The sequence below is a fragment of the Sander vitreus genome, chromosome 1 (assembly GCF_031162955.1).
Source record: "Sander vitreus isolate 19-12246 chromosome 1, sanVit1, whole genome shotgun sequence".
Lineage (NCBI taxonomy): Eukaryota > Metazoa > Chordata > Actinopteri > Perciformes > Percidae > Sander > Sander vitreus.
Genome location: NC_135855.1, coordinates 1024772 through 1039193, shown reverse-complemented (window position 1 = coordinate 1039193; position 14422 = coordinate 1024772). Strand labels below are relative to the sequence as shown.

General features: G+C 41.2%; 2 protein-coding genes across 3 annotated transcripts; one reads left to right on the top strand and one right to left on the bottom strand.

Annotated features, from left to right (window-relative positions):
• Nucleotides 1–2246: 2246 nt before the first annotated feature.
• Nucleotides 2247–7371, bottom strand: mrps11 (mitochondrial ribosomal protein S11). Its single transcript, XM_078264020.1, has 6 exons — nt 7182–7371; nt 6892–6996; nt 6660–6758; nt 4526–4655; nt 3476–3541; nt 2247–2440 (listed from the first exon to the last, which is right to left on the bottom strand). The coding sequence occupies exons 1-6, from the start codon at nt 7268–7270 to the stop codon at nt 2333–2335; spliced, it is 597 nt and encodes a 198-aa protein (XP_078120146.1). The 5' UTR covers nt 7271–7371; the 3' UTR covers nt 2247–2332.
• A 508-nt stretch (nt 7372–7879) lies between these two features.
• mrpl46 (mitochondrial ribosomal protein L46) lies at nt 7880–14230 on the top strand. Of its 2 annotated transcripts, none has more exons than XM_078262795.1 (4): nt 7880–8163; nt 10954–11155; nt 11542–11712; nt 13836–14230. In XM_078262795.1, exons 1-4 carry the CDS (start codon nt 7906–7908, stop codon nt 14078–14080), a joined length of 876 nt encoding a protein of 291 aa, XP_078118921.1. In that variant the 5' UTR covers nt 7880–7905; the 3' UTR covers nt 14081–14230. The 2 variants fall into 2 exon arrangements, with proteins under 2 accessions (XP_078118921.1, XP_078118065.1); XM_078261939.1 differs by having other exon boundaries at nt 7881–8163; nt 13833–14230.
• Nucleotides 14231–14422: the final 192 nt, after the last annotated feature.

Below are 14422 nucleotides of genomic sequence, written 5' to 3'. Positions count from 1 at the left end.
TCATATCAGCCGTATGAATTATCGATACTTTGGTCAGTTGTTTCATTCTTGCAGTTGTCCCCCTGATGATGCATTATTTCAAATGCTTGCTGTACATGTAAAAGTCATTTGTCAGCAACAGCTTGATGTTTTCCGACATTTGCATTAGTATACACCTTTAGTCATTTGGCCCTGTTGCCCTCTTTCAGAGCTACAGATCAGCTGGTCTGGAGCTGGTAGGGAGTCTCTTCAGCAGTGCTGTTGTGAAGAACATTGTTACCACAAGAACGGCAGTTGAAAGTTGAATTCATCCTGCCAGTGGTGCAAATGGCTATATGGTTGAGCAAAAACCTCTCTGTTGTGCAGTACTGGTGCGCCGATATGCTGCTTCCTCATAATTTCATATTCAAATTTGGATGCAGATTGTTTCACTCGATCTTATGTCCAGAATTTAGTAATTAAGTGTGCTTGAGGAGGGTAGCACATGTTAAAATGAAAGGGATCATGAAAGCAGGACAGGGAACCCACTGTTACAACTCCCAGTGATTGATAGACGCATAACTCTAGACACCAACTAAATCTGTTTTACAATCTTGTTAAAGAGTGTTTTTTGTTTGTGAATCAAAAAAGTGCAAAATGGTGATCAGAGTAACAAAAGGCGTATTTATAGTGTGTGTCTAACTCTTTGTCTACCTGTCATGTATATGGTTGGAAAATGACATATTGATCCTTTAAATATTTGCTTAGTTTGAATTAGAGATGGAACGGTTCAAGTGAAGAATCCGCTAGTCATGGTGTGGGACATGTATGTATTGTTTGGTTCATTTTAGTCTCACAGTTTCAGTCCAAAAGACTTGTGGTTGTGACGGAAAAAAAGACGACTGTGCAAGCACTGTGCAACACGTGTGGCTTACGCCAGCTAACCCTTACCCAAATAAAAATAGAATGAACAGAGCAGTGCTGTTCTGAAAACAGTCTACAGTGTGTTCAGGTTCTGCTGCACTTGACGTGTCTTATTTCTGTCAAATTTATTTTAATAACACAGTGGCACTTTTCCTTTTGATAAAAAAAATCCAGCCGTTCTTTCAAGGTATTTAAAATACTGCACTTTAAATTGGAAAATGAACATTTGAAATAAGAAATCTACTGTTTAAGAGCTTATGTTGAGCTGATGCCTCACTTTGTTTATGGCCTTCTATAGTAGTCTATAATTTGGCCATTTTTATATAAAAATAACAAAGCTGCTTTTTTGTTTGCACTAATTAGAAAACCTATTCTTTTAATAAAGATTTGACAATGAAAAAGTGTTTGTTTCTATGTTCTTAGTCAGAATTACGTTAAGGCAAGCAGTTCACTGTTTTTGGGCCAAATAAATGAAAAACATGTTGAAATTGGCAATGGATTGTGTGTGAAGGCGTCTGAAACACATTGCTGCAAAAACAAACTCATCTGTTTAAACGGATCACTTGGCCTAGTGGGTCATATCCACTGGTGTGATTTTCCTTTTGAACAGTTCAACGGACTAGCCTACATGTTTGAGTCTATGAGTGAAGGGAAATTGTTCCAAACATTTGCACTAAACATGAGCGGCCTGCTGTTTTTTTGTTATTGGCTTTCTATGGTGTTTGGGAATTTGAGTTTTCTTGTATTTCGACAGTTAAAAAAAACTCTAGCACTAAGTATAACGTATACCATCCAAAAAAAAGTGAATGGTACAAATGAAATGTCAGTGAAGGTCTGGAAAAGCTGTGAAGTGGTCGTGGAACACTCCACTGGATAAGTTTGGAGCATGTTTGTCTCATTTAATGTTCCCATTTCAGCACTACTTGTGCTGGACTGATCTGTAAATGCCAGCGTTTTTTTTCAGAGCTTTACACTAATGTATTTAAGTTAAAATATATTTGTCTGTCTAATATACTTCATGTAACAGAGAATTTTGTTTAAGTTGCTTTAATATGTTCACTTCAGGGGGGGGGGGGTGTGTGTGTGTGTGTGTGTGTGTGTGGCCGTGTGGCCAGGTTCAAGGGTTCAGTCCCCATGGCTACCAGCTGTGTTCAGCATTGACGTAGTGAAACCTTGTGCTGCTGCTCTTCCCACACAGTGTCATCAAACATCAGTGTACTAATGAACATCAGAGTGCTTACAGTGAGTGAAGGTTTATTCATGTGTCGTAGCAGAGGACTGAGACACCTGTGCTCAGCTCATTAATAACACCACCTGTAATTATTTCCACTAATTAATTATGCAGGGTCATCTCTGAGCCGGGGGAAGTTATGCAACAACAAAACACTTTATTAGCATATTACAACAACAACCGCTTCCTCCTGTTGCAGTGCATTCTGGTTCGCGGAGATCACGTCCTTCTGGCTTTGCGTGGGCGGCATCCGTTGTGGGGCACGGGGGTGTTGTCGGTGATTGATACCACCTCCAGGCCTCCCATTGTCAAGCCTTTGATCGCAGACTGCACAACAGAGAAAAATCCATTCATTCATTGATGACGCTGATAGGAACAGATCTAGATGTGTGTGGCTCCTTTAACAGCCTGAAATGACCCTGAATTTTCTTCACGCAGTGACAGGTTTATATGAGCTGCACTCCCACTTTCACATCACAGAACACACTTTCATCCTGTTATCCTACTGGGCCTCTTTATACTTTCTGAACTTTCATGTGCTATCCTGCAACTTTAAAATATGAGGCCAGCTTTGTTAATGAAATAACCAGTCATTATCAGTAGATACATATTAAGCAGAGTTGAAACTATTAGTTTAATTGATTAATGGATCAATAAAATATATATATATATATATATATATATACACATATCTATATAGATGTGTGTGTATATACGTATGTGTGTATATATATATATATATGTATGTATATATATGTGTGTGTGTGTGTATGTATATATACATACACACATATATATATATGTGTATGTATATATATGTGTGTGTGTATGTATATATATATATATATATATATATATATATATATATATATATATATATATATATATATATATATATATATACACATACACATTATTTATTTAACACTTTATTGCAATGTTTTCACCCCCCTTCCAGACAATCATTAACACTTCTGAATCCATTGCAACTTTCCTTTTTATACATGTACAAAGAAATTAATATCTAATAAATAACTGCAAAATGCCAACAACACGCTAAAAAGCGAATATGCGTCTGGATAACACACCAAAATGGCATACAAATTGGGGTGTCATACATACACCACTTCATGAGATCAGTCTGGTAGGGGGGGGGCCTAAACTGGAGCGTTTCAGACAGAGGGTGAATATTCATAAAGTTTTTTTTACATTAAAGCATGTAAACATGTTCTAGTAGAAACCCAAAACACAAGTATGAACCTAACAATAAGTATATTTTGGGACCTTTGAGACGTTTTGTGGGTCTACATACAAAGTGTAATGAGATCACAAGGCAGTTCCATAGTTTCTTCTTCTACTCACCTGACGTCCAGGGCCAAGACCTTTGACCACGACACGGACAAACGTCACGCCCTTCGCTGTGGCTTTCTGTTTAGAGGAGACACACAGAAGACTGACTGATGTCTGTAGCCATCCATCTGACTCCACTACCCTCCACAACAACAGCTAGATACCTTTCGTTTGGTAGAACCCTAGCATTAGGAGAAATTAACTTCACCTTTATATATGCCAAAAACCACAAAACAATTAACATTTTGTTACATTACAACTCCTATACAGGGACAACGTATATGTGTTGGAGACTTGGCTTTTCTCCAGGTTTACCTACGTGTTTAGAATAGAATAAATGGTTTATTGTGTTGACTGCAGAGCTACAACGAGTGGTGGAATAATGCCAAACATGCCAGAGGACTTTCTGAATATCTTTGGGTTTTGGACTCTTGGGCATTTCATCAATGGTCTGACATTTTCTAGGCTAAGCGACTGATTGGTTAATTGAGAAAATAGGCAGGTCAATAGATCATGAAAATAATTGGTAGTAGCAGCCATATTTTATTGTCTGAAGAAGAGAATAACCTGACATAGTGTTTGACCAGCATGACTTTACTTCTAGGAGATTCACATATCTGCCCATGTGATAAAAACACTTCATTTCATTTCTCTAGTGTGTTTCCTGTTTGTTGTTAACCACAAGTCTTCAGAAATCAGGCTAATATTAAGTTTAAAACGACGCCAACTGCTGCACTCCCTCACAGTCCTCAGAGAGCAACAAACATTTCATATTTAGAAATGACATATTACATGTACGACTTTTTCAATACCACCTAGGATGGGATTTGATGAGAAAAGAAGTATTTACCAAGTAATGTTACCTGAACTTAATAAAATATCTCTGAAGTGTGTTTTTACTCATAATAAAATGGATAAAATATTTTTTGCATAGAACATTACATATAAGACGTTTTTTTAATACTTTTAAGACCCTGTGGGAACCCTGTCATTTATTTGCTTGTATAACTTGCCTAACAGTCATGTGTTCCTGATCTCTCCCGGGGAGTTAGGGGAACGTACCGCAGCAGCAGAGATGCCTGCAGTCTGAGCAGCGATGGGCGTCGACTTCTTGATGTTCTTGAAGCCTTCTGTCCCGCAGGACGTCCTGACCAGCGACTGTCCTGTGCTCTCTGTCAGCTGGATGTGTGTGCTGGTACGGGACAGGGAAGTCTACTGGGTCACTGACTCACAACAGATTGTTCTATGTAGTTAGAAATATGTATATCATACACTGTTGCACTGATAACAATATATATATTCCCCATAACTGGTTTGACTTTGAGCTTAGATCGGTCCCAAAAAATCTAGCCCGACCCTACCCAAGCCTGTGCACGTTGCGTCCGAGCCCGGCCCGACACATTAACTGGAATTATGATCCCGAGCCCGATTTAAACCGACACTTTTTAATATGTGGGCCGTTATAACTGACGTTCTCAACTACAATTCAGAGTTGTTTAACTACAGAAATCTGTTCAGAATTATCTTAACAAATACCGGTAATGCAACAAGGACGAAGCACGTAAACAGCTGTTAGTTTATTCAGAACGGATCACAAATGATCTGAATGAAGAAACGTAAAAAAAACCTTGACCCGTCACTCCCTCAGCTGAATAGTGAGGGGACCAGATCAAGACATCAACATAATCAAAGACCTGGAACCATATAGGAGACTTTCTGGTCCCCATCACCTCATTAATACTGTCCTTCACCACGGTCTCCATCACCTCATTAATACTGTCCATCACCTCATTAATACTGTCCATCACCTAATTAATACTGTCCTTCATCACCTCATTAATACTGTCCTTCATCACGGTCTCCATCACCTCATTAATACTGTCCTTCATCACCTCATTAATACTGTCCTTCATCACCTCATTAATACTGTCCTTCATCACCTCATTAATACTGTCCTTCATCACCTCATTAATACTGTCCTTCATCACCTCATTAATACTGTCCTTCATCACGGTCTCCATCACCTCATTAATACTGTCCTTCATCACCTCATTAATACTGTCCATCACCTCATTAATACTGTCCTTCATCACCTAATTAATACTGTCCTTCATCACGGTCTCCATCACCTAATTAATACTGTCCTTCATCACCTCATTAATACTGTCCTTCACCACGGTCTCCATCACCTAATTAATACTGTCCTTCATCACGGTTGGGCTTGGGCAGAGAATCTAAACTATAGTTTGACTGCATGACATAAAAGCTAATAAGTAGCATAGCTAAAGGAAATATTTAATAACTCTGTAGGAGTCTGCTTTAATTGGTTCAGAAATCCTGTCCTACAAATCTCAACTCAACACCCACTAGACTCCACTAGACCATCAGGTTAAGTTTAATACTACGTATTAGTTTAAAATATATTTTCTAAATGATTACTTGTGTTTGTTCCTATTGTTCTATTGTTGTTATTCAAAGTGACAAATGGAAGTTACAATCTGCTCTCCAACATCATTTTTCCCACTAGTCCCATTTTGGCTCCAGTAGTCTGGATCAACAGAAGCGCTTTGCCCCTCACCTTCTGCCTCTGTGTGTCGCCGTTCTCAAGATCCCTTCACTTCGGGAAACAAACTTTGAGCTAGTGAGCTACACGCTGAACATGGCAAGTTTTGAAGAAAATTTGGATGGTGCAACAAGGCAGGCCTGTTTGTTTCTTTAGGTGAATGATTGTAAAGATTTACAAAGAATATGTTTAGGGCATTTCCTCTCTAACTGGGACATTCTGGGACGAAGTACACATGGAGAGACACTGGTAAGAGACAATGAGGTGTAACCATGTATCAGCTAATTTAAATAGCTCACGTTACTGGATTGTGTCAACAGTTAACTTCATTTAATATTGGATGAGGAGTTTTCTTTTGTTCCTTCCTGAGACTATTTAGCAGAGCCAGCGTCGCTGCATCTGGAGCTTAGTGGCCGAGACCATTGTGACTGGTTGTGAATGCAAACAAGCCAGAGTGTTTTTCTCCTATCCCAGAATGTATCTGTGGTGTAGCCAGACTTAACTCCACAGTGCTGTGCAGATAATTCTGGCTATAAGAGACTAGGGATCCAGTGACCTAACCTAAATTATTTGAAGATCAAAATGATCTTAGTGAATCACTGTTTTATTGTCACTTTTGCAGTTTGCACTTACTTGTTGTATGTGGCTTTAATGTGAGCGATTGGTAACTCCTCAAACTTCTTTCCTCCCCATCTCAGTGAACTTTCCTGGCCAGGCAGGGGAGGGAAATGGCTAAAGGATTCAAAATAAGGTTAATATCTCATCACAACAGTATTATACTGCAGTGAGTTGTGTTTCTATTTACTGAGCAAACAGAATCATGATGTTAGTAGACAGATATGTACATCATGTGATATTATCTGACCTGGAGTCTCTGGAGGACTTCCCAGAGTCTGGGCTGGATGCTGCGGTCTCCTGAAGCCTGACAGCACCGGTACACAGTGTTCGCTGCAGCTCGGTGCTTCCACACCTAGAATCACAAACTAGCATTAGCACCATCGTCATAAACCAGTGCGGCTTGTCTAAACACTAGTTTGTTCTACGATCATTATGTACAGTTTGAAGCCTGCTAGAACTCAGCATGCTGAGGCTGACTGACTTTATTAGCGCTAGCCGTTAGCTAACAAGGATGCTAGTAAACCACAGACCACTTACAGAGAACCTCCATTTGCATTTAGGGAGGCAGCAAGCTGTCGGCATACGTTTCCCACAGAACTAACTAATATACAATTTAGTTTATACATGTTTGATACGTTTAAAAAACAAACTCGCTGTCAGACATTCAGCTTCTTTACGCACAACAAATGTGACATTGAAGGTGCTGTAAATGCAGACCAGACCAGTACTATCTTTATTTTTTGAGGGGTGGCAAGGTCACAAAAACATTATTATTACTATTACAACTACAGTCGTCACTTGTAAAATTGATTGAATAATACGAACATTATTGTTATAAATATGGAAATATATGTCTGTAGTTCAATGAGATGGTTTCTTAATAAAAAAGATTATAACAATATCAGCCTCCCCCACTTTAAGCTGAATAGACCGTTCGTTTTTTCTGCACAGGATTGTGGGTAGAAGTAGAAACATGCTGCCTTCAAGGACTACATAAACCCTCGTAGATATGAAACTGTCATGGTGAAAACTCGCTTGAAGCCCTTAAGCAAATATCTTCTATACTAAACCGTCTTTGCCTCAAGTAACAATCAATCTGCCCCATGCTTTAGATAAAGGAGAACACTTCCTATCAGAAACTGGGGTTAATGTTTTTGTCTTCTGGTATCACCGAGGGAGTAACGTGGTTGAAAATCCTTCCTCCAGCCTGTTTTGCCGCCGTCAGGATTTTTTTGCATATACATTGAATGTAGCAGAAAAGATGGCTGCGCCCTGTAGAAGGATGGCTGCTCGGTCTCTCTTCCACTTTCTGTCCTTTAGCAGGACAGCGGGCGGGAACTCGGGCTTTCGGCAGTTTTCCAGCACATCTGTTCATCGGGCGACTTTGCAGACCAAAAGTGTCACGGAAAAAGCGAGTTCTCCGTGGACTTTGATGGCAGCCGTGTGTCTGCAAAGACTTCCGGTCATTTCAGCGGACTGCGGCCCGATAGAGCGGAAGTTCAGAGACATGATGCTCCAGGTCAGTCTGTTCACCATGACACACACAACACACACACACACACGTGTGTGTGTGTGTGTGTGTGTGTGTGTGTGTGTGTGTGTGTGTGTGTGTGTGTGTGTTGAGCTCTCTGTTTTAGCTACAGAGTGAGACCTCTCACTTCTGTTCCATCTTTGTTGGGAGTCGCACATGCTCAGTAGCTAGGTAAGGACTACTAGCCAGTCAGAAGCAGAGTATGAGGGCGTGCCCTGACAGTACCTAGGTAAGGACTACTAGCCAGTCAGAAGCAGAGTATGAGGGCCCTGACAGTACCTAGGTAAGGACTACTAGCCAGTCAGAAGCAGAGTATGAGGGCGTGTCCTGACAGTACCTAGGTAAGGACTACTAGCCAGTCAGAAGCAGAGTATGAGGGCGTGTCCCTGACAGTAGCTAGGTAAGGACTACTAGCCAGTCAGAAGCAGAGTATGAGGGCGTGCCCTGACAGTAGCTAGGTAAGGACTACTAGCCAGTCAGAAGCAGAGTATGAGGGCGTGTCCCTGACAGTACCTAGGTAAGGACTACTGGCCAGTCAGAAGCAGAGCATGAGGGCATGTCCTGACAGTAGCTAGGTAAGGACTACTAGCCAGTCAGAAGCAGAGTATGAGGGCGTGCCCTGACAGTACCTAGGTAAGGACTACTAGCCAGTCAGAAGCAGAGTATGAGGGCGTGCCCTGACAGTACCTAGGTAAGGACTACTAGCCAGTCAGAAGCAGAGTATGAGGGCGTGCCCTGACAGTACCTAGGTAAGGACTACTAGCCAGTCAGAAGCAGAGTATGAGGGCGTGCCCTGACAGTACCTAGGTAAGGACTACTAGCCAGTCAGAAGCAGAGTATGAGGGCGTGCCCTGACAGTACCTAGGTAAGGACTACTAGCCAGTCAGAAGCAGAGTATGAGGGCGTGCCCTGACAGTACCTAGGTAAGGACTACTAGCCAGTCAGAAGCAGAGTATGAGGGCGTGCCCTGACAGTACCTAGGTAAGGACTACTAGCCAGTCAGAAGCAGAGTATGAGGGCGTGCCCTGACAGTACCTAGATAAGGACTACTAGCCAGTCAGAAGCAGAGTATGAGGGCATGCCCTGACAGTACCTAGGTAAGGACTACTAGCCAGTCAGAAGCAGAGTATGAGGGCATGCCCTGACAGTACCTAGGTAAGGACTACTAGCCAGTCAGAAGCAGAGTATGAGGGCGTGCCCTGACAGTACCTAGGTAAGGACTACTAGCCAGTCAGAAGCAGAGTATGAGGGCGTGCCCTGACAGTACCTAGGTAAGGACTACTAGCCAGTCAGAAGCAGAGTATGAGGGCGTGTCCCTGACAGTACCTAGGTAAGGACTACTAGCCAGTCAGAAGCAGAGTATGAGGGCGTGCCCTGACAGTACCTAGGTAAGGACTACTAGCCAGTCAGAAGCAGAGTATGAGGGCGTGCCCTGACAGTACCTAGGTAAGGACTACTAGCCAGTCAGAAGCAGAGTATGAGGGCGTGCCCTGACAGTACCTAGGTAAGGACTACTAGCCAGTCAGAAGCAGAGTATGAGGGCGTGCCCTGACAGTAGCTAGGTAAGGACTACTAGCCAGTCAGAAGCAGAGTATGAGGGCGTGCCCTGACAGTACCTAGGTAAGGACTACTAGCCAGTCAGAAGCAGAGTATGAGGGCGTGCCATGCTAGCAGCTAGGCAAGCATTATAACGTGTGTTCCAAAGTGACCATGTTTGTCTCTGAAGTAAAGGCTGGACTACAATAGAGCTGTTTGGAGCAGTTTGTGAACAGTGTTTTCTGTTGGAGATGGTAAGTCCCTTTGGGGTCGACTTTGGGCTTCTTCACTTTGTAAGCGTATAACATGCACAAAAAAGATATATAACACAATAAAGGAAAGGGAAAAAGCCAAAAGCATAATATGAGCACTTTAAAACTCTCTCTAATCATGAGGCTCTTTAATTCAGAGGCGTAATGTTAAGTAGTCTACCTAAGATTATTGCACAGTATGTTCAGTTTATAGAAAAAAATCATATTTTTGAAATTAAATGTGCAGTAATCAGTGTGGCAACTTCTAATGTATGCAATGAGATTCCTCACTCTCCATAAAGGACATACAATCAGAGAAACGTCATGCTAGAGAAAAGAAGTCAAATCAGATATACAAAGGGCGCCCTGGTAGCTCCCCTGGTTGAGTGTGCGCCCCGTGTACCAAGGCTCAGTCCTTACCGCGGCGTTTGAATCCAACCCACGGTCCCTCTCTCTTCCACTTCCAGTCTACAGCTGTCCTGTCAATTAAAGGCAAAAAAAGCCCCCCAAAAAAGCAGTAATGAGTTATTTGATTAATTTTATTAGAATCATATTCTGAAATAAAATATGTATATATACTTCTGTTGCCTGAATAAATAACTAAAAGGCAAACCCCTTTTAGCAGTTTGCCTGAAAGTTAGATCTAAAAGAAATTTTATTTGAAAAAACCCAATTTTATCAGACTTAACATGACCATGAATTTCGTTATAGTAACAGTTGATTTGTGTTGGTGTACAAGTACGTGTGTAAAAGTAATTTAGTATTATCATGATATATATTCTGTCCATCTTGCTTTGTGCTTCTACATATTTGATGCAGCTGTGGGCTCTGGTATTTCACATATTGTGACTCCAGCTGTAAAATAATATAGGATATAAGGTTGATATAAGGCAGATGACAGCCAGCCACTATTTGTCAATGGGGTCAGTAAACAGAGGTCTGCAAAGCATCCTGTTGGTTGAGATGGAGACGTGCTTTGACTTAATTTCAGCTTGAGCTGGAGAAAAGCTTGCTGTCGGACCACGAGCTGCGGCTGCTGGAGGACGCTGAGAGGATGAGTCGGAAGCAGGCAGACGACTATGACTCGGATGAAGAGGACGAGCGCGGGGACCAGGAGATCGTGTTGGCCCAGGACCTGGAAGACTCCTGGGAGCAGAAGCTAAAGAGCTTCCAGCCAGCGCTGAGGGTCACGGGTCAGTATGGGAAGTGAACAGTGGGGTACACAAGTAAACCAGAAAATACACAATATGAAAATCTCCTTAAATATTACAAATGTGCCTGATGAAATAGATGATAGTATTCAGCCTTTTGTCTTGCTCCGATCACTAATCAACTGAAATTTAGATAATCTGGACATCTGGGTTTAAAGTAAATTACCAGGGAGGAAAGAGGCTTAATGTTACTTTCTGTGCAGGATTCTAATGTTTTTTTTGACATTCAGGAAGTCTTTTAGCTGCAGCACTCCCAAATAGCATTTTATTCCCTGTGACATTTACGAGGTTTTGTGTACATTTTGCTCTCCAGTCACAGAGAGACGTAGCTGTTGTGAGTGCCGTTGACGGTCCTGTCTCTTGTTTAGCTGATGCAGATAAGGACTTGACCTCGTTGGAGCGCTGCCTGGCCGACTCGCTGCTTCTTGTGGCCGAGCAGCAGGTCGGGGGTGAGAAGCTGTGGCTGCTGCCTCAGACTCAGTGGCAGGAAGGAGAAACGCTGCGGCAGACGGCCGAGAGAGCCCTCGCTTCCCTGCCAGGTAACATGGACATGAGTTTTAAAGGCTGATGCAAGTAATGTTTGAAGGAAGCTGGCGATATGTTGTGCTGATATTCAGTCCACTGTTTTTAAACCCTCTAAATTAGTATTTAGTATTTTATAATAAGCTTTTAAGTGTTTTCCCTTAAATTCTGTTTAATCACAGGGCACTGAAGCCACTTTCAGCTGAATGTTTAATGCAGCTCGTGGATACCCATCATTAACTCTCCATCCATCCATCCATTAACTATGAAATATATTCAATTTGTCATTTTCTTTTTTTTTCACTTTCTAATTGTTCTGATGCTTTCTCTCGTTTTTTTTTACATGGATACACCAGCTAACTGATCTACCTTTCTAAATACAGTTTACAGAAACAGCAGGTAGACCCAGACAGTAGCAAATGTCTTCCCTAATATAAAGTCTATTATTCAACCAATCACAGAGGTCTGCATTGTATTGATTAACACCATGCTTTTGTCCCAGAGGTATTTTAGGTAAAACATCTCCAGCTACTCCTAAAATATATCTAATATATCTGTTCTCCTGAGATAGAGAAGTATTTTCGTATTGCTAATTATCTCCAAAGTCCATAGCTTTCAGAAGTAGGTAGGACACAATGAAGTCAACAAAACAAAACGGGATTAAACATTATGGATTATACATTATCCATGTGCATTATGATAAAAAAGTACATTGATGATAGCAATACATAACTTTACTTAAAATCAGATTTAATTGCACTGATACAGACCTGAAACTTTATGATAGGCAATGTTTTAATGCTTTAATACAAGAGCACTGTTCTTTACTGCCTTACTTTTATTTTTTGGTCAATTCTAATCTTTTTAGGAGAATATTAACTGTAAATTAAAAATAGGGAAGAAAACGGAAACAAAATAGTGAGAGCGAGGAGAGTGTGTGGAAATTGGTTATAATGTATTTTAATTAACCTCAAAGCCATTGCTTTCGGCAGGATGTAAGGTACTATCCATATCCTAAATATCAGCTGTTATGGGTTGCACTGTCGTCAACACGCTCCATTTGCTGCATTATTACTGGATCTCCATCCTAATCTCTTTAGCTGGTATGACCCAGTTATATCCTCAGGATCATTACAGTTTGAATGGGATCTTATCTCAAATAGAAGTGTGGTACTTGCAGTACAATCAGCCATATTAACCACAACAACGTTAAATGTCCAACCAACTAATCATTTCTATACACAGCATTTTACCAATCATATTCCAGAATTTGGTTCCAAGCTGTCACATGAGCTCATGGAGCTGTAACACGTCGCTGTCGGCCAGAAACCTTGTATCTCCATATTTTGTCTTTTTTTTCATAAATCAATGTTTGTGGGTTTCTAAAAATATTTAAACAGTGACAGTGTGTGAGGTAAATAGCTCAATAAAATGTTTTCTATTTAGCCTTTTTTTTTTTATTTAAAACAACGGTTATGGACATACAAGGATTTTGCCCTACAGCGACTCAGCAACTGACCAAAAGGACAATTAAGGTCACAGCTGGCAACACCTGGAACAAATGTTCCAGTGACCCTGTGATGACCCCTTATTTAACATTATCTGTAAAACTGGCTTCTTCTTCTTCTTCCTTTTCTTTTTCTCTCTCCGCATCCAATAGAAATCAAGGCTTTAAGCTCTGAAGCATTTAAATAAAACGCCAGTGACTGAGCATGTTAAACTGTTTCACAACACTGCTCATGAACTATTAATGTGCCAACTCCATCAATCACTCCCCATTAAGACTTTCCACTCGACATTACCCTGTGCCATTTGGTGGAGGGTTTTATGTAAAGTGCCTCACAGAAGCAGGAGTCAATCCATTTTTAATACAGCCGGACTCAGTGGGAACACATGGCCGTGTTGGTCTGCCTGTTGGGCCAACTGGGAGCATGTGATTTAGACGACATGAGATTTGATTAAAACTTAATTGAGAGTGTTGTTGTCACAGTGGAGAATGAGAAACAGACCACACTTAATTAAAATACAGCATAAGCTAAATAAAGCTGCAGCAACTGCATAAAACTTCAGAACATCTGCACTTCAGCTCACCTTTTGTCTCCAGCTGAATGAACTGGCCCCTGTTCTCTGTCTGCAGCAGCTGGTTTCAAGGCGACTTTCCTCGGCAACGCCCCCTGCGGAGTGTACAAGTACAAACTGCCCAAAGCTGCTCGGACGGAGAGCTCGGTCGGAACAAAGGTGTTCTTCTTCAAAGCCATTCTGTCAGACAGCGGCCCCCCCGCAGCCCCAAATGCTCCTTTTCTGTGGGTGAAGAAGGATGAACTGCAGCGCTACCTGAAACCAGCATACATGATGAAGGTTGACCGCTTCATCCTCAACCTGTGACACCCAAACAGAGCAGGGACACCGACGTACAGAACAATATTTATGAGGCCCAGAAAGTTACCCTTGTTGCTCATCTGTCGTCTTGTATCCTAAAATGTTCTTTCATTCAATATATGTGTTGTATAAATAAATAGTTTTTTTTCCACACTGTGTGGGTTTTAAGTTGGTAAAACCATCAGATTTAACCTGCACCTTACATGACCCAGATGATATCTACGGCCGTATGTATAAAACTTTAACAAAATGATCTTAAAATTAGTCCTAAACTATGACTTATGAGTAGGCTTTAGAGGTTTTGTAAAAAGAAGCTAAAAGTTACTTGCAGCAAAGTCTGATTCTTAA